The sequence below is a fragment of the Chionomys nivalis genome, chromosome 1, assembly GCF_950005125.1.
Source record: "Chionomys nivalis chromosome 1, mChiNiv1.1, whole genome shotgun sequence".
NCBI lineage: Eukaryota > Metazoa > Chordata > Mammalia > Rodentia > Cricetidae > Chionomys > Chionomys nivalis.
Genome location: NC_080086.1, coordinates 169,272,747 through 169,293,650, shown reverse-complemented (window position 1 = coordinate 169,293,650; position 20,904 = coordinate 169,272,747). Strand labels below are relative to the sequence as shown.

General features: G+C 41.3%; 1 protein-coding gene across 1 annotated transcript in view; it reads left to right on the top strand.

The window, feature by feature from the left end:
- Exoc4 (exocyst complex component 4) overlaps positions 1–20,904 on the top strand; it is a 756,055-nt gene that overhangs the window by 615,186 nt on the left and 119,965 nt on the right. Inside the window, exon 14 of the mRNA XM_057763023.1 lies at positions 20,616–20,794. Coding sequence (XP_057619006.1) covers positions 20,616–20,794 — 179 coding nt within the window. The remainder of the gene's footprint in view (positions 1–20,615; positions 20,795–20,904) is intronic.

Below are 20,904 nucleotides of genomic sequence, written 5' to 3'. Positions count from 1 at the left end.
GTATATAGCATATGGCCTGGGAATTTGTTTGTTTTGTTTTTTAGTGATTGTCGGTATGTTATTTCTTCATTTAAACAAGCCTATCAGAGAGGAACAGGGGTGGGGCAGTTAAAGGGGGCTCTAAGGAAAGCTAAGAAAGCTAAGTTGATAGAGTGCACAGAATAACTGAGCATAGTGGTGCACACTGTGACCCCATCACTCAGGAGGTAGAGGCAGGAAAGTTGCCTACATAGTAAATTTGAGGCTAACAAGGGACAGACACATAAACCTATGTCTCAAAAGAAGAAGGAAAAAGCAAACACATACATAAAAAAACGCAAAGTGTCCAATACTCAGATGAAGCTGACAGATCTAATATGCAGTATGGGGTTATAAAGCTCTGCTGTGCTGGGGAGTTTTACTACAAGCATAGATTATAGGAACTCTTAGTTGATCTCACAATCGTGAGATAATGGGAATGTTCAATCTCTTAAATACGTAATAAAATTTTTGAAAACTTTTTTACAAAACCCTCCTAGAAGAACTGATAAAGTGTTCATAAAAATCAGAAACTACTTAGAATAGGTTTTGAAACCATCAAGTTCCAAGATTAAATCAGGATCCCCCCCCCCCCCCCCGTGAGAGAGGTGTGTGTTTCTGAGCAGTCCTTCGTGTGAGCATCACTCTCTCATTATTGGCTGAATGACACATTAAACTGACTACACAGTAGTTGTTAAAGAAAGGTTTATTGAAAACTCAGATTTCTTTCTTCGTTCATTACTTATTACCCAAGTAATGCCATCCAGAGAGTGGGAAGCATAGAAATCTTCGGGGTACAGTACACAGACCCTGACAGAACGACCTACACTGCAGATTTACATTTGCAATTGGAAATTCAGTCATGCGGCACACTTTGTATATAGAAGCGTTTGCCCCAGGTTTAAGGCCAGGCCAGCATTATTTGCATAGCCTATTCCAGGCCAACCAGGGTTACATAGTGAGACCCTGTTTCAAAAAATAAAAATTGGAAATTAGCTAGAAATTTAAAACGTGACTCTTTATTATATGTATTGTTAGTTATATAGGCCAAAGAACAAAAGTTGCACTGCTGGGGAAGAAAATAGCAGCTTAAAATAAAACTAATTACAAAGAACTTTTAAAGAATTCTTTGCATAGAAATTCTGTGGGGATGAGTCAAATAGTGGGGATTTTTAACATAATGCATCTTTCATAATAATGCACTTGAACTTATCACTAAGTTACCTACCTTGACCTGTGATTAAAATCTCAACCTCTAATTGGAAAGCAGCAGCTCTTTGAACTTGGTGGTTTGCGGCCAAATTCGCTCCATAAAAGATGCTGGGTTTTGTGTCCTCTCCATAGCGAGCCCACATGATGGTGAGGCTGCCCCTAGCACGCTGGAGCCTTCACTCTAATGTCTGGACCTTTACCCCAAAGCTTAGCAACCCTGGGCTTTTTCCTTCTGGAAAAGCTCAGTTGTGTACAGTAGTTTCTCTGTGCTCATCCCCAGTGAGAGCATAACACACAAGCCATCCCTTCTTCCTCTTTCTCACACACTTACTGTGCTGTAGGCGTGCATTTTCACTTTATTACATTATTACCAGGACTGTGTCTCTTGTATGATCTTAATGAAATACATGTAAATGCAGTGAAATGCAGCTGACCTTAGCGTGCAGTTTGATGAGCCTTGACAAATTCACCCTCTCTCCCTCTCTCTTCCCCTTTCTCTCCTCTCCCTCTCCCCACCTCTTTCTCTCTTTCTCTCTCTCTCTCTCTCTCTCTCTCTCTCTCTCTCTCTCTCTCTCTCTCTCACACACACACACACACATACATATAACATATACTCCAGTGAATATGGAATATTTATCCATTACTCCAAGAAAGATTCCTTGCCCCCCTTCCTCATTAGAGGCATTCCCAGTTCTGATGCATTGACCGCAGATTCGCTTTGCCTATTGTAGAATTTCATATTAGTAGACTCATACCGAGCACACTCTTCTCTATCTTTTCTTTCACTTGTCTTACTGGCTTGAGCCTTTTCCACATCCATGGTTGTTAGAACACAGCCCAGGAATGGAGTCTGAGTGCTTGTGAGAACACGCAAAGAAAACAAGACAGGAGTCTTGTGAGCTCAGTTTCTTCCAAACATGGAATTGCTCTTGAAGGTGTTTTTGTGCTCCTCGCAGGTGTAGTGGGGTAGGAGTGAGTTTGCTTCAGGTTGCTCATTACTGCTTAGTGCTGTTATTCAATTATACCTTTGTGAAAAGACATGTTTTTACCATGTGTGTTTGCCCTTGTGATTGTATACAGCTTGAACTCCTGAGGACTTTACTCATGTGAGCTTCCTTAGCCCTCAGAGTATAAACTGTCTGAGGCTCTGCAAAGAGTTGGCTATTGCATGAGGTTTTAGTCTGTCTCATTTATTGGCTCCACCCTCCCAGATTCGTCCACCTCCAGAGTAGTAACAGTTGTTCTCATTAGTAATTTATGTTTATGGTTGAGTTGCAATCTGTTGTATGGATATGGTATTTTTCCATACTTACATTAACAGGCATTTGAGTTGTGTGCAGTCTTATTCCCTCATAACTAAAACTGATGCTGTCTTGCTCATTAATTCTTAAAAAATTCCTTTGGTCTTTATATGCCAGTATTCATTTGAATAATCACATGGAAGAAGAGTGGCTGCATCATAAGATCAGTACATAGTTAACGTTACAGGAATGTTGTAGGAGCCCTCATTGCTTCACTTTCTTGTCAGCATTTTGTCTGTTTTTTATGTGTTCTATGAGTTTACATAAAACTAGTATTTTTTCTTTAAATGTGTGGTAGGATTCTATGGTGAAGCCATCTGTTCTTCTTCCCTTTTGAGAACCTTTAGTTACTATGTTGCTCTCTTCAATGGGCATGCATATGTGTATATTTATAGATCCTATTATTTCTGAATCCCTGTTATAAATTAAACACTTCAGGGAATTTATTCATTTCTTTGATCTGAGTTACTGAAGTCAAGGACCTGAGACAGGTTTGACTATTCCCATGTGTCCCTCTACCATGGGTTCTGTGGAAGTAGCCCCCATTTAATTTCTAATATTAGCAGTATATGTCCCCCCACTTTTTTATTCATCAATTTATTTAGGACAGAAAAGCATAGACAGTGAACATTTTTGGCTTTGTGAGCCATATAGTTTCATTTTCATCTGCTTTACTCTGTTGTAGTATGAATGCAACCATAGTACACAGCACATAGGTAATGAGAGCAGCTGTGTTCCAGTAACGCTTCATTTAATATATAGGCAGTGGATGTGATTTCACTGTAGATGTTAATCACTAAGCTCCGATTTTATCAAATTATGAATAATTGAGGGGTTTTATTATATTAATTTTTTTTTCTTTTTTTTTCTTTTATTTATTTTTTATTCTTTTTTAATTAAAATTTCCACCTGCTCCCCGTTTCCCATTTCCCTCCCCTCCTCCCAAATATTGCCCCCTCCCCCCACTCCCCTCCCCCTATCCCCACTCCTCTTCTCCTCCCCCCACACCATTCCCCCTCCCTCTCGATACTGAAGAGCAGTCCAAATTCTCTGCCCTGCGGGAAGACGAAGGTCTTCTATCTACGTCCAGGAAGGTGAGCTTCTAAACAGGCTAAGCTCCCACAAAGCCAGTTCATGTATTAGGATTGAAACCTAGTGCCATTGTCCTTGGCTTCTCATCAGTCTTCATTGACCGCCATGCTCAGAGAGTCCGGAATCAACCCATGCTTATTCAGTCCCAGACCAGCTGGCCTTGGTGGGCTCCTAATAAATCAGTTCCACTGTCACAGTGGGTGGGTGCATCCCTCGTGGTCCTGATTTTTTGCTCTTGTTCTCCCTCCTTCTGCTCCTCATTTGGACCTTAAGAGCTCAGACCGTTGCTCCAAATTGAGAATCTGTCTCTACCTCGATCCATCGCCAGATGAAGGTTCTAAGGTGATATGCAAGATATTCATCAGTATAGGATAGGGTCATTTCAGGTTCCCTCTCCTTAGTTGCCCAAGGTACCAGCTGGGGACATATTCCTGGACACCTGCGAACCCCTCTAGAGTCAAGTCTCTTGCCAACCCTAAGATGGCTCCCTTAGATAGGATATATACTTCGCTGCTCCCGTATCCATCCTTCCTATATCCCAACCATCCCAATCCCCCGAGCTCCTCCCATCCTCCCCTTCTCATATTTCTCATCCCATTTCCCCTTTGCCCCATGCCACCTCACCCGCAAGTTCCCAGTTTTTGCCCTGCAATCTTGTCTACTTCCCCCTCTCCATGCGGATGACTATATGATTTTCTTTGGGTTCACTTTCTTATTTAACTTCTATAGGATCACACATTATATGCTTAATGTCTTTTATTTATGGCTAGAAACCGATTATGAGTGAGTACATCCCATGTTCCTCTTTTTGGGTCTGGGATACCTCACTCAGGATAGTGTTTTCTATTTCCATCCATTTGCACGCAAAATTCGAGAAGTCATTGTTTTTTACTGCTGAGTAGTACTCTAATATGTATATATTCCACACTTTCTTCATCCATTCCTCCATTGAAGGGCATCTAGGTTGTTTCCAGGTTTTGGCTATTACAAACAATGCTGCTATGAACATAGTTGAACAGATACTTTTGTCATTTGATGTGGCATCTCTTGGGTATATTCCCAATAGTGGTATTACTGGATCTTGGGGTAGGTTGATCCCAAATTTCCTGAGAAATCGCCACACTGATTTCCAAAGTGGTTGCACAAGTTTGCATTCCCACCAGCAATGAATGAGTGTGCCTCTTTCTCCACAACCTCTCCAGCAAAGGCTATCATTGGTGTTTTTGATTTTAGCCATTCTGACAGGTGTAAGATGGTATCTCAAAGTTGTTTTAATTTGCATTTCCCTTATCGCTAAGGAGGTTGAGCATGACCTTAGGTGTCTTTTGGCCATTTGAATTTCTTCTGTTGAGAATTCTCTGTTCAGATCAGTGCCCCATTTTTTTATTGGGTTCATTAGCATTTTAAAGTTTAGTTTCTTGAGTTCTTTATATATTTTGGTGATCAGACCTTTGTCTGTTGCAGGGTTGGTGAAGATCTTCTCCCAGTCAGTGGGTTGCCTTTTTGTCTTAGTGACAGTGTCCTTTGCTTTACAGAAGCTACTCAGTTTCAGGAGGTCCCATTTATTCAATGTTGCCCTTAATGTCTGTGCTGCTGGGGATAAACGTAGGAAGTGATCTCCTGTACCCATATGTTGTAGAGTACTTCCAACTTTTTCTTCTATCAGGTTCAGTGTGTTCAGACTAATATTGAGGTCTTTAATCCATTTGGACTTGAGTTTTGTGCATGGTGATAGATATGGATCTATTTTCATTCTTCTACACGTTGACAACCAGTTCTGCCAGCACCATTTGTTGAAGATGCTCTCTTTTTTCCATTGAATACTTTTAGCTCCTTTATCAAAAATTAGGTGTTCATAAGTTTGTGGGTTAAAATCAGGGTCTTCTACTCGGTTCCATTGATCGACTTCTCTGTTTTTATGCCAATACCAAGCTGTTTTCAATACTGAGGCTCTGTAATAGAGTTTGAGGTCAGGGATGGTAATGCCTCCAGACGATCCTTTATTATATAAGATTGTTTTGGCTATCCTGGGTTTTTTGTTTCTCCATATAAAGTTGATTATTGTCCTCTCAAGATCTGTGAAGAATTTTGATGGGATTTTAATGGGGATTGCATTGAATCTATAAATTGCCCTTGGTAGAATTGCCATTTTTACTATGTTGATCCTCCCTATCCAAGAGCAAGGGAGATCCTTCCATTTTCTGGTATCCTCCTCAATTTCTTTCTTCATTGACTTAAAGTTCTTGTCAAATAGATCCTTTACTTCCTTGGTTAGGGTTACCCCAAGATATTTTATGCTATTTGTGGCTATCGTGAAGGGTGATGCTTCTCTGATTTCCATCTCTGCTTCCTTATCCTTTGTGTATAGGAGGGCAACTGATTTTTTGGAATTGATCTTGTATCCTGCAACGCTACTAAAGGTGTTTATCAGCTGAAGGAGTTCTTTGCTGGAGTTTTTGGGGTCGCTTATGTACACTATCATATCGTCTGCAAATAATGAAAGTTTAACTTCTTCCTTTCCGATTTGAATCCCTTTGATCCCCTTATGTTGTCTTATTGCTATTGCTAGAATTTCAAGCACTATATTAAAGAGGTATGGAGAGAGTGGACAACCTTGTCGTGTTCCTGATTTTAGTGGAATAGCTTTGAGTTTCTCTCCATTTAATTTGATGTTAGCTGACGGCTTGCTATAAATAGCTTTTATTATATTTAGGAACGACCCTTGTATTCCTAATCTCTCTAAGACCTTTATCATAAAGGGATGTTGAATTTTGTCAAATGCTTTTTCCGCATCTAATGAAATGATCATATGGTTTTTTCTTTCAGATTATTTATATGATGGATTACATTGATAGATTTTCGTATGTTGAACCAGCCCTGCATCTCTGGGATGAAGCCTACTTGATCATAATGGATAATTTTTCTAATGTGTTCTTGGATTCGGTTTGCCAGTATTTTATTGAGTATTTTTGTGTCGATGTTCATGAGTGAGATTGGCCTGTAGTTCTCTTTCTTGGTTGTGTCTTTGTGTGGTTTTGGTATCAGAGTAACTTCAGCTTCATAAAAGGAATTTGGCAATGACTTCTCTGTTTCAATATTGTGAAATACATTAAGGAGTATAGGTATTAGGTCTTCTTGGAAGTTCTGGTAGAATTCTGCATTAAAGCCGTCTGGACCTGGGCTTTTTTTGGTGGGAAGGTTTTTTATAACAACTTCTAATTCTTCGCGACTAACAGGTCTATTTAGATTGTTCACCTGGTCCTGGTTTAACTTTGGTATATGGTACTTATCTAAAAAAGTGTCCATTTCTTTTACATTTTCCAATTTTGTGGCATACAGGTTTTTGTAGTAAGATCTGATGATTCTCTGAATTTCGTCTGTGTCTGTGGTTATGTCTCCCTTTTCGTTTCTGATTTTGTTAATTTGCGTATTCTCTCTCCGCCGTTTGATTAGTTTGGATAGGGGTTTATCAATCTTATTGATTTTCTCCAAGAACCAGCTTTTTGTTTCATTGATTCTTTGGATTGTTTTCTGTGTTTCTATTTTGTTGATTTCAGCCCTCAATTTGATTATTTCCAGTCTTCTACTTCTCCTAGGTGAGTCTGCTTCTTTTCTTTCTAAAGCTTTAAGGTGGGCTATTAGGTCTCCAATGTGTGCTTTCTCCGTTTTCTTTATGTGGGCACTTAATGCTATGAACTTTCCTCTTAGCACTGCTTTCATAGTGTCCCATAGGTTTGAGTATGTTGAGTCTTCGTTTTCATTGAATTCAAGAAAGACTTTAATTTCTTTCTTTATTTCTTCCTTGATCCAGGTGTGGTTCAGTAGTTGACTGTCCAATTTCCATGAGTTCATAGGCTTTCTGGGGATAGCATTGTTGTTGAATTCTAACTTTAATCCATGGTGATCTAATAAGACACAGGTGGTTACCGATATTTTTTTGTAACTGTGTAAGTTTGCTTTGTTACCGAGTATGTGGTCTATTTTCGAGAAGGTTCCATGAGCTGCAGAGAAGAAGGTATATTCTTTCTTATTTGAGTGGAATGTTCTATAGATGTCTGTTAAGTCCATTTGATTCATTACCTCCCTTAATCCTCTTATTTCTCTGTTAGGTTTCTGTCTGATTGACCTGTCCATTGGTGAGAGAGGAGTGTTGAAATCTCCTACTATTAGTGTGTGTGGTTTGATGACTGCCTTGAGTTTTAGTAACGTTTCTTTTACATAAGTGGGTGCTTTTATATTAGGGGCATAGATATTCAGGATTGAGACTTCATCCTGGTGAATTGTTCCTGTTATGAGTAAAAAATGTCCATCTCCATCTCTTTTGATTGATTTTAGTTTGAAGTCAACTTTCTTAGAAATTAGTATGGCCACACCTGCTTGTTTCTTAGGTCCGTTTGCTTGATAAACCTTTTCCCAGCCCTTTACTTTGAGTAGATGTCTGTCTTTGTGGTTGAGGTGTGTTTCTTGTAAGCAACAGAATGTTGGATCCTGTTTTCGTATCCAATCTCTTAGCCTGTGCCTCTTTATAGGTGAGTTGAGTCCATTGATATTAAGTGATATTAATGACCAGTGGTTGTTAACTCCGGTCATTTTTCCTTTCTTTCTTTCTTTCTTTCTTTTGGTAGTAGAGTTTGTGTGTTTCCCTTCTTCAAGTTGTGCTGGTGAAGGGTCATTAGATGTCTGAGTTATTGTGGGCATTGTTGGACTCCTTGGTTTGTGATTTTCCTTCAATTACTTTCTGAAGGGCTGGATTTGTGGCTACGTATTGTTTAAATTTGTTTTTATCCTGGAAAATTTTGTTTTCTCCATTTATAGTGAACGAAAGCTTGGCTGGGTATAGTAGTCTGGGCTTGCATCCATGGTCTCGTAGTTTCTGCAGTATATCTATCCAGGACCTTCTGGCTTTCATGGTTTCCATAGAGAAATCAGGTGTAAGTCTGATAGGTTTACCTTTATAGGTAACTTGACCTTTTTCCTTTGCAGCTCTTAATATTCTTTCTTTATTCTGTATGTTTTGTGTTTTGATTATTATATGACGAGGAGATGTTTTTTTTTGATCCAGTCGATTTGGTGTTCTGTATGCTTCTTGGACCTTCAAAGGAATATCTTTCTTAAGGTTGGGAAAGTTTTCTTCTATAATTTTATTAAATATATTTTCTGGACCATTGAGCTGTAGATCTTCTCCTTCTTCTATCCCTATTATTCTTAGGTTTGGTCTTTTTATTGTGTCCCAGATTTCCTGAATGTTTTGTGATGAGAATTTGTTGGTTATGCTGTTTTCTTTGATGAGAGTGTTTATTTTCTCTATGGTATCTTCAGTGTCTGAGATTCTTTCTTCTATCTCTTGTAATCTGTTGGTGGTACTTGTCTCTGTAGTTCCTGTTCGTTTATTCAAATTTTCCATCTCCATCCTTCCCTCGGTTTGTGTTTTCTTTATTACTTCCACTTCATTCTTCAAGTCTTGAACCGTTTCCCTTACCTGTTTGATTACTTTTTCTTGTTTCTCTTGGTTTTCTTGGGTATCTTTGAGAGATTTATTCATTTCCTCTACCTTTTTGTTTGTAATCTCTAATTGGTTGTGGCAGTTTTTCACCTCCTGTTTAAGGTCCTCTATTATTTTCATAAAATTCACTTTTGAGTCGAATTCTTCTAATTCTTCTGGATTAGGGTGTACACTTCTCATTTCGGGATTCCTGGATCCTGGTGATGTCACGTTGCCTTTCAAGTTGTTGGGGGAATTCTTGCATTGGCGCCTGCCCATCTTTTCCTTCAAATGGAGCCAGGAGAGGCCTGATGTCTTAGACCAGTCTTTGCTGTGACTAACTCTCTAGGTGTATCTCCTCAGTGTAGGGGCAGGAACCGTTCCCTTCCAGATGAACTCCTCAACACCAAAACATGGATGCGTGGTATTCCAATGACCCGCGTAAAGAAGGCCGAATGCAAGGGGTCGGGCGGGGTCGAGTAGAACACAGGCGACACTGCAGTACAAGCTGGAGGTGCCTGCACTCCCTTTCGGGGGGTTGCTGAGGCCTGCCCGCTAGGCAGGCACTCACTGCTCTGGTTGGGTAGCCTTAGTGTAGGGGCGTTTGTGCTCTCTACCGGGACCGTCTGCCCCAGGATAGTACACACTCACCCGTCCCGATGAAACTTACACAGGAATTCCTGGATGCCCCAATGAGCCAGGGACTAAGGGAAGTAGGGCGCAGGCAGAGCAGGTCCAGGAGATCACAGCAGAGACTGCAGCCCCAGCAGCAGGGGCCCGCTTTCCCTGGCGGGGACCTTGAGGCCTGCCCTCTAGTCAGGCACTCACTGCTCTGGGCTGGTAGCCTTAGTGAAAGGGCAGGAAACTGTTCCACAGCTAAGGACCTTGCAGACAAGGCAGGCTTGGGGGTGGGGGTGGGGGCGGGTGTGTAGGAGAGAAAGCCCTGCAGCAGGAGCTGGGGGAGGGGCGTTTGTGCTCTCTACCGGGACTGTCTGCCCCAGGATAGCACACACTCACCCGTCCCGATGAAACTTCTTGGCACCTACACAGGAACTCCTGGATGCCCCAATGAGCCAGGGACAAAGGGAAGTAGGGCGCAGGCAGAGCAGGTCCAGGAGATCACAGCAGAGACTGCAGCCCCAGCAGCGGGGGCCCGCTTTCCCTGGCGGGGACCTTGAGGCCTGCCCTCTAGTCAGGCCCTCACTGCTCTGGGTTGGTAGCCTTAGTGAAAGGGCAGGAAACTGTTCCACAGTAAAGGACCTTGCAGACAAGGCAGGCTTGGGGGTGGGGGTGGGGGGCGGGTGTGTAGGAAAGAAAGCCTTGCAGCAGGAGCTGGGGGGGGGGGGGGCGTTTGTGCTCTCTACCGGGACAGTGCGCCCCAGGATAGCACACACTCACCCATCCAGATGGGACTTCTCAGCACCTATGCAGGGATTCCTGGTGGCCCCCTATTATATTAATTTTTACAATGAACCTTCTTTGTTGTTTCATTAACTTTACTGATTAGATGTTTCATTTCTCTACCTTTTGCTTTCTGCTAACTTCAGGTTAATTTGCTCTTTGTATAGCACTGTAAGACAACACCTAAGGGTGAGAGCTGGCCTCACTGATCCTGCTTTTCCTTTCTGATGTGAGCATTTGCAGTTGTACATTCCTCTCTAAGTTCTGCTTTAGCTGTGTCCCACAAATGTTGACATACTGCATTTTCTTCATCATTCAGCTCAAAGTATCTTCTCTTTCCCTGGTGGTGCTTGTGTGAGCTGCAAAGGATGGTCCTTAAATTTCAGATGTGCAGCAATATCCAAGATAGGTTTTGTTACTGGTTTTATCACCAGATGGTATACTCCAAAAGGAATTCAGTTCTTTTAAATTTATTGTACTTGTTATAATGGCCCAGAATGCCATCCGTCTTCATCACTCCTCAAAACTATTGTAGTAATGGATGTATATTTCTCTGTACTTTGGTGATACATACGTAATTACTACTTAAAAGATGTATTATAGATACTGCCATATATATACATACATATATTGCAGATGAATTTATGCCTGTATATGCACACACAGAGACATACATATTTACTGCACTGTAATCTAAATAAAGTCACCTGGTGGTAAGCTGGGATGGCTACTTCCTTGCTTTTCTTCTCTCAGGCATCACAGTTCGTTGCCTCTTGTTCAACATCTGTTTAGTTATTTCTCCCATTTGTGATTGGCCCGTGGCCAGGGAGCTAATTCAATACCATTTCCTCTTTCATAGCTAAAGGAAAGTCATTATTATTTTTACTCTTTTGAGGGGGCTTCTCAAATTGTCTGAAATGTAGACAAGAATATATTGTTTTCTTCTGACATGACCCTATTAATCTTTTTTTCTTTTATTTTTAATTTCATTTTACATTCCATCCACAGTTATCCCCACCCCTTGCCTTCCTTCTGCTCCCCCCCCAGCCCACCCCCACCTCATCTGTTCCTCCCATGGGAAGTCAGTAAATCTGGCACATTAAGTTGGAGAAAGACCAAGCCCCTCCCCCCTGCATTAAGGGTGAGCATGGTATCCCACCATAGGGAATGGCCCCAATAAACCAGCTCATACACCAGGGATGGATCCTGGTCCTACTGCCAGCTGCCTCACAGACACTCTAAGCTTCACCACTGTCTCCCACATATGGAGGGCCTAGTGTGGTCCCATGGAGGCTCCATAGCTGTCAGTCTGGAGTTCTGAGTTTCCAGGAGCTTGGTTCAGCTGTCTCTGTAGATTTTTATTCTCATGATCTTGATCTTCCTTGCTTATAAATTCCCCCCTCCCTCTCTTCGATTGGATTCCAGGAGCTCAGCCTAGTGCTTGGTTGTGGATCTCTGCATTCGGTTCTGTCAGTGCTGAATGAAGGCTCTGTGGTGATAGTTGGGGTAGTCACCAATCTGATTTCAGGCCAAGGCCATTCGGACTCCCTTTCCACTGTCGTTAGGAGTCTTAGCTGGGGTATTGTTCTGGATTCTTGAGAAGTTCCCTAACACCAGGTCTCTCCCCAGCCCCATAGTGCCACTGTGTATCAAGTCTTTCATTGCTCTCCCACTCTGTCCCTCCACCCTCACCATCCCATTCTCCAACTGCTCCCTTCCCCCATTCACCCTTGAGATGGCATCTAATTCTCCTCCCTGGGCGATCCATGTAATCCCTCTTAGGGTCCCCATTGTTACCTAGCTTCTCTGGAGCTGTGAATTGTAGCCTTACATCTAGTGTCCACTTATGAGTGGGTACATACCATGTTTGTCCTCTGAGTCTGGGTTATCTCACCTGGATGGTTTTTTTCTAGTTTCGTCCATTTGCCTGCAAATTTTATGATGTCATTGTTTTTTTTTTTTTATAGCTAAGTAATACTCCATTGAGTAAATGTATTACATTTTCTTTATCCATTCTTCAGCTGAGGGGCATATTTCCAGGATCACATTAATCTTTAATCACCACAAAATATCCTAAGCCTGTCTTCTTCCAAGAGTTCTGGTTCCTTTTACTGAGTGTGATGTTTTATTTAGAAACCAATCTCTGAGCATTAGCTCTGCTCATTTCTGTGAGGTGACTTTGAATCAATGATGCAGTATAGGTCAGAGCTTGCAGGAAGGCAAATTTGCTGTACATTTCTGCTTAAAAAAATAAAAACTCGCCGGGCAGTGGTGGCGCACGCCTTTAATCCCAGCACTTGGGAGGCAGAGGCAGGCAGATCTCTGAGTTCGAGGCCAGCCTGGTCTACAAGAGCTAGTTCCGGGACAGGCACCAAAGCTACAGAGAAACCCTGCCTCGAAAAACCAAAAAAATAAATAAATAAATAAATAAATAAATAAATAAATAAATACTCTAATAACAAAACAACCAAGTTTAAAGAATGAACAAAGACTCAAACATTTCTCTAAAGAACATAATACAGATGGTTAACAGGGACACAAAAAGATCATTCGCTGTCCAGAAAATGCAAATCAAACTACTGTTCTCCCAGACCAACACTGCAATTTTAAAAGGCAGAAGATAATAGCAAGTGTTGGCGATGATACAGAGCATTGAATCCTTAAACATTCCTTCAAAAGTTAAAGGTTCCATTGTCACCCGGTCCAGCTAATACACAGTGAAGACACATCTATACAAAATGTGTACAAGATAGTAGTGCAACTGAACATGTTGGCACAGCCTGTAATCCCAGCTAATCTGGAAGCTGATGAAGGAGTATACAAGCTAGTTCAGAGCCTGGGAAACCTAATAAGACCTTAGATCAGAACTGAGAGTAAAACAGAGCTGCAGAATGATTACTTACCTAACTATACGAACGCCTGAGTGAATCTGCAGTGTTGGGGAGGGAAGAAAAGTTGTGACACCCATCTCTCCAGTCTCAGCACCCAGGAAGCGAATGCAGAAGAATCATGAGTTCCAGGCCAGCCTAAGCTATATGGCAAGATCATGTCTCAGAAAAAATAAACATAAAAAATTGTGCACACTAATGTTTTTAGCAGCATCATATTAATTACTCAAAGTTGAAAACCACCCACATAAACCCACATGCTGAATAGATGAATGTGGTATATAAGATGATATATTCTTACTTGCTAATATAAAAATATTAAAGTACTGCTACATCCTTAAATATGGGTGAACCCTGAAAATATCCTAAATAAAAGAAAACAGTGACCCTGAATGTGAGTAGAAATTCTACATGCATCTCCAAAATGAGGAAATCTATAGAAATAGAAAGTAAAATCTTAGTTAGTTAAAGATTGGGGGGGGAGGTGAGTGTGGAATTTAAAATGTATAGGCCATCATAAATCACTAAGTCTAGTGCTTTGTGTCCAGTAAACAAACTGATTTAATGACAGACGGAGACAAGCAGGCATCCCCACCAACCCATGCCTTCACTGCAGCCATGGTCAATTTCTGGCTATTACCCCTGAATGAGCAAATCCCAGAAACCCTGTTATTTTTTTAACTGTAAAAATATAATGAAATGAATGGTGTTTTCAATGTCTAGCAAAATGCAAGAAAGAAAAGCTGCTGCTGTGTTCACACATACAACTGGCATGTTTCTCCCAGTTCAGGCTCAGTGCACTTGTACATTACACAGCCTCATCAGCCAGTCAAAAGTATAGTGTGTGTATGTGCGTGTGTGTGTGTGTGTGAGAGAAAGAGACAGAGAGACAGAGACAGAGAGACAGAAAGACCAGGTACATGTGCACATGGGAGCCACGGGTTGACGTCAACTATCTTCCCAAATTGCTCTCCACCTTATTTTCAGAGACAGGGTCTCACAAAGCTTGCCAGTCCAGGTACACTGTCAGGCCAGCAAGCCCCTGGGATCCTCCTGTACCTGCCCCGACAGTGCTAGGCACACAGGCGTGTGTTGTTCTGCCGACCTTCAGAATCGGGATGCTAGAGACCTGAACTCGGGTCCTCATGCCTGGACAGTGAGCACTCTACCAACTTAGCCATCTCCTCGGCCCTGCTGTGACTTTTTTCTAAGTAGTAGAAGAACAAGGGGTGAAGAAAAGAAATGGAAAATTATTGTAGCCATTGAAAGAAGAGACAGGCATCTAGAGAGGATTAGTTCTCCACTAAAAATAAAAACTAGTTCCTCACATGATAATATATCAGGAACCACATGGCTGAAAATTGTGGAAGGTTAGACTTGGAGGAAAATAATATTGTAATCAAGGTAACTGGACAATTCTATTACTTTTTCATATATTTTATTTTATTTTAAAAAAGAAAACAAACTATATTTTTTTCATTTTACATACCAATCACAGTTCCTCCCATTCCCTCTACCTTCCCCCCACTTCATCCTCCACCCAACCATCAGAGAGGGTAAAGGCATATTGCTTTGGGGAAGGTCCAAGACCCTGCTTACTATATCTAAGCTGAGTAAGGTATCCATTCAAAGAGGATGGGTCCCCAAAAAGCCAGTACAAGAAGTAGGGATAAATCCTAATGCCACTGCCAATGGCCCTGCAGTCCGCCCCAGCCATACAACTGTCACCCACGTTCAGAGGATCTAGTTTGGTCCTATGCTGGTTCCTTCCCTATCCAGCTAGAGCTGGTGAGCTCCCATTATCCCAGGTAAGCTGTTTCAGTGGGTGTCTCCATCATGGCCTTGACCTCTTTGCTCATCTTCTCACTCCTCCCACTCTTCAACTGGACTTTGGAGTTCAGCCCAGTGCTCCCCTGTGGATCTCTGCCTCTGTTTCCATCAGTTGCTGAATGAAGGTTTATGGTGACATTTAAGATAGTCATCAATCTGACTACAGGGCAAGGCCAGTTCAGGAACCCTCTCCACTATTGCTTAGGGACTTAGCTGGGGTCATCCTTGTGGATTCCTGGGAATTTCTCTAGTGCCGGGTTTCTTGCTAGCCCCGTAACGGCTGCTTCAATCGAGATATCTCTTTCCTTGCTCTCATCTCTGTCCTTTCTCCATCTCAACTATCCTGTTTCTTCAATTTCCCCATCCCCGTCTCTGCTCCTCTTCCCCTTCCACCCTCCCTTCTCCCCCGACCCCCACACTCCCAATTTTGTCAGGTGATTCTGATTTCCCTTTCCAGGTAGATCTATCTATGTTTTTCTTAGGGTTCACTTTGTTGCTTAGATTCTCTAGGATCATGAACTATAGGGTCAATATCCACTTGTCTCCTGGCTAGGTAAATGGTTTTGCCTGAGATTACGGTTACAGGCTGCCATAGGCCAAAACCAATGGGGCTAACTTCTCATAGACTGAAACCGCAAAAATTAAACCATAACAAGCCTCTTATCTTAATGAGTTGATTATCTTAGGGATTGTAACAGTGAGAGATAGCTAACCAACACAGCTGAGTGGCTCTGTTTTCATAAGCATTATATAATGTTAAATAATATACATTCATCCACTGAAGTAGCAAATTTAGCAAGGCCATAGGGAGACTGAAACCCTTATACTTATAGTCAACATTAATAAAATAGTAAATGAAATAAAAGCATCAACAATTAAGAGTCTGCCTTTGTCTGGATAGTGCTGCTTTACCATGCTGTTTCCTGTGAACATGTGAGAAATTCAAAGCAGCCCAATGACAAGCCCTTTTTTTTTTTTCAATTAAACACAGCCGCTGTTGTATCTTCCAGCAGGAGCATTCCTTCCTAAGAACCTCCAGGCTGGCTTAGCCCAGAGCTGAAGTGGAAAGAGCAAAAGTTCCATGAGTAATAATACTAATAACAGAAGGAATCCTTTCTACTTTTCCCGAATCCCCAGACTCATCTATTCTTGTTATTAAAGGGTACAATGTGATTGGTCTTTGGTTCAGGTATTCCAACATGCCAGAACTATAAGTAGCTTCCCAACAGGTAAGAGCCGAATTCTGCCCAGGCCATCTCGCTGTTCTACCTTGCCAGCTCCATCTGGATGGTTGAGTGTATGGCTGGGGAAGGGACGGGCAGGAATCTGCACTGTTACACTCTTGGCCAGCAACACTGGTATACAAGATTCTGTGACTGAATAAGACGCTGAGTAGAACTAACAGGGACTGGTGTAAATCTTTCAGGCAAGGAAGACAACCCCATACCCCAGGTGCCTGTTACATGTGGAGCTGGCAGACCGGAAAGGAAGGAATCTGTCTATCTGTATAGCCGTGAGCATGGGTCCTTGCCCTTCCCTGTTCTTACTTCATTTAACACAGTGGGCTTGCACTTGAGGCAACATACTCCAGGATCCTTACCTCCAAGCTGAGCTCAGCAATAGGAAGCAGCAGTAAAGGATGAGGAACAGGCACAGGGAAAGAGACAGAAATGGGTGTGTGGCATGTCTGATACAGCCCAGATCTTCAAATCAATCACTTTTGAAACCACTTATGATGCTTCTTTCATAATTCCTTGTAGCCTGCTGAAAATGCAGATTTTTTCCCCTTCCTTTCAGTAGATAACAGAATTATTTAAGTTCTAAATGGAGACAATTTTGTGCATCCTTTGCAAAATTCTTTGAAATGAATTCTTGTCAGATAGACTTTCTTTAAAGATTATAATTGTGTGGTAAAATTAAGTTAAACAGATTTAACACTCTTGGCAAATTTCTCTTAAATGAATCCTTGTCAGATCAAGGTCTTTAAAGATTTTTTAAAAAATGTGGTAAAATTTAAACTGAAGAGGCTTACCACACTTCTTCAGTTTCATGGTCTGGGTGCGCTTGTTGGCCAGCTGGCTCTGAAGGGTACTACTCTTCTCTAGAGATCAGTTCTTTAAACATAGACGTTGTAAGTTTTCCTTTCTGTTTCTGACATCATGTCATCTCTGTGCAGTGATGAGGGAGGACCTTTTACTACCGGTACCTATTACCCTCACCTTCTCAATATAATTATTCTGTTGCCCGTGGCATTCAATAGTACATCTCCATTAAATAACATATTTTTAAAAATAGGGAGAAGATAAATACTATAAAAATTCAAATCTAGAAAGAGGCAATATTTCTCATCCAGATGTTGGTAGCTATCATTGTGGTTGTGAGATATTTTCAGGAGCATTGATTAGGTCTTTAGCAAGCTGGAGGCACAACTCAAGGCCAGCTACAAGCTCACCGCCCTCCTCCTAATTTTGTTCTAGTGTCTGTGATTCCTGTGTCCTCCTGTCTCCTTTCCTGGGATTCCTAGACTATACTTGGTGCCTAGTGTAATAATAGTTTATTTGACCCAACTACCTATCATCATTAAAAAGAAGCCACACCAAACATTTTCTGTGCTATTAAGAATTCTCCACTGAATAGTTTCTAATGACTTCACAGTACAGATATGGTATAATTTAATAAATCAGAGTTTAGAAAATAAATCTGCAATCATCTCCACTAAGGTTATTGTTTAACACATAAAAATCTTCCTCTAGGCTCTTTCACACATACACAAATCCTCAAAGGAATGCTTTTGTATGTGAAATAGTTATAGCTGTCAATCAGTTATTCTCCATGCCATGGTTTCTGTGTGTCTTCCAGGTTGTTAGGGGGTGATTATGGATTCCTGTCAAATGATATGTCTACTATGTATTCAACATGAGGCAGTTTGTGTTTTTCTAAGTCTATTGCTCTCCTGTCTGAGGAGGTTAAGCAAATCTCAGTGATGCAGAGGGAAGAGGACCAGCATCCCGTGCTGTAAGCACACAGTCATGCCTGGGGCTCCTAGACCGGCACACACGGATTAGACTTCTGCATAAATACTCGTCTTGATTGTCACATTCCACCCAGAGTTAGACCTACATGCATAAAAATGGCTCCAAGCCTGGCTTTCAAAGCTCTGTGCCTTCTTTGTTGCTTTTTAACCACCCAGCTCAGAGACATTTTTTGAGTTGTATCTATCAAAGATGATTAAGGGACTGGAAAAGCTGATTTATAAGGACATATTAAGAAAAGTAAATATTTGCAGCCTGGCCCAAGGGAAGATATTATAGATGTTTTCTGGCCTCACATCATAAAGGAGACTTAGGTTTCGCTTTTCCCAGTAACTAGATTTTTATGGATAACAAAATTCAGAGGAGTTTTTCTGAGTATAACCTCACTTATGCTGATTAGACGATTGTGTGAGTTAAAAATTGCATTTAACTGCTACTAGCAAAGTAGAAATAACAGTAGCTTAATCAAAGAGCCCTTCATTTTCTGTTCCTCTGACCTGAAGACCATAAGAAATGGTCTGGGGGCTGAAGTGTGGTACCTATGATATCACAGTAAGCTTCAACCATCTTACCTTTAGGCTCCATTGTTCTTAGCTGTGACTTCCACTCTCAAGGTCTCCAGTTTGAGAAGAATCAGTGTAGCTCAGTTGCTATGGCAGCATGCCAGAAATGGAGTATGCAAAATTGTCCTTATCTACCACGATCCTCCTACAAAACTCTGATTTCATATCACATGGCACTCAGTACCACATTTACAAGTGGGCAGTAAAATTTAATGAGATTGTTTGTTTCATAATTTTGACATCGGTCCTACTTTCAACCACAATAATATGAAGGGCCTTTTACCAGGTAAAACTAGAATAGTGAGAACTAGGTAAGAGACCAGTGATTTCTGTGACAGTAGTTTACTTCTAGAGTAACTGTAGTACTAGAAGTTTCCATTTGTCATACTACCCCTGAGACTTAGTTCCCACTGCTCACTCTTACCTATTTAAGTGTATTTATAAGTACATACCTTGATTTGATTATAAATAACTAGCCTTATCAATGCCCCTAAGAAAATAATAACTAAAATATAAAATATTATGAATTCTGTTAGGTACCAGGCATTGTGTTAGGCACTTAAATATTCCTGGGCAGAGGATGAGGACAGAGGAAAGATAAAAGACTGTGTGTTCTTAGTGTTGAAACTGGAATGGCCATTGAATTTGTTAATATTCTGCTTTTATGATTATTGATACTTTCCCAATGAAAAGTTTTCAGAATCACCTCAACAAATCCTCATTTTATTTCAGAAGAGGTCAGTGTCATTACCACCAGATGCATCATGCAGTGAAGTCCGACATCTCATCTTCAGCAAGCAGCTGACTAGGGCTTCACACCTTAGTTTTCCAACTCTGAAGCTGGAGCACAATTTTTACACATACGGCTCTTGGAAATTAGTTAGATATGTGCCACTTGGGGAGCCAGTTACCCCAAGATCTTTACTCAGATCACAGGTAGAGTTTGTCAACACACTCAAATATCATATGCTCAGTTCATATGCTTTATTGCCTCTTAACTACAACTTATCCAAATCAGACAGTCACCTGTAACTTTCCCTTTTAAGAACATAACCCTCTGTTGAAATGAGGTTAATCATGAGTGATGACTTAGTGTCAGACATCTTTAACAACATTTAATTCACAGCAGGGTTTCTGTTACAATGAACATCACCTCTGGTGCTAGATCTTAAGTGCCTGTATGTCCACTAAAAGTCTTTTTATTGTATTTTATGTTACTACTCACTGTCTACTTAAGCTGAAATTGTGGTTTTATATTTAAATAGAGCTTCCACATCTGTTCACTAAGATTATTTGAGTTTTAAAAGCCTTTAGGACTTATAAAAGGTTCCAGGCACCTCTCTCAACTTCCTCTGGTGTCAGCTCTGCTTATCCACCATGTGTAAACTCACTCCTAGTCATCTCTTCTCATTTTAGCAGTCTCTCCCCTCCCCTCCCCTTTCTCTCCCTCTCTCCCTCTACACCCTCTTAGAATAAAAGATTTGTGAAAATAGAGCAGTTCATTTTCCAAAATGTCACCCCTGCTGTGTCTGGGCATGTGGTCTCCAGAGTTCCTTTATTGCACTGTGTAACTTCCTCAAACCCTTAAGAACATTTGAAGACAATGGACTCTGGGAAACCCAGTGAGTTAAAAGATGCCTTCATTGCACTACTTTGCTTGTTCCTAGATTTTGTGTCATAACATGAATTAATCTTATATTTTATTTGCTTCAGATTCTTTTTAAAATAAGTGAATGAAACCTGTCCCCAGCCTTTACCAAGCAGTAAGTGAGATGTGGCTTTGATTTGCTTTTCAGGGCAGCCTTTGGCAAGGAATCTGAAGTTCTAATTGGGAACCTTGGTGACAAACTTATTCCTCCACAAGACATTCTCCGTGACGTCAGTGACCTCAAAGCCTTGGCCAACATGCACGAAAGCCTGGAATGGCTGGCCGGCAGAACAAAGTCAGCTTTCGCCAACCTCTCTACGTCTCAGAGTAAGTGACAGGAGGGTGGCAACTGCTGCGGGATCGCAGGGCCAGGCTGAGGGCTTCCGTTTGTGACATGAGTGTGTGCTTGTCACTGATGGAGCATGCTCCAAGGTGTC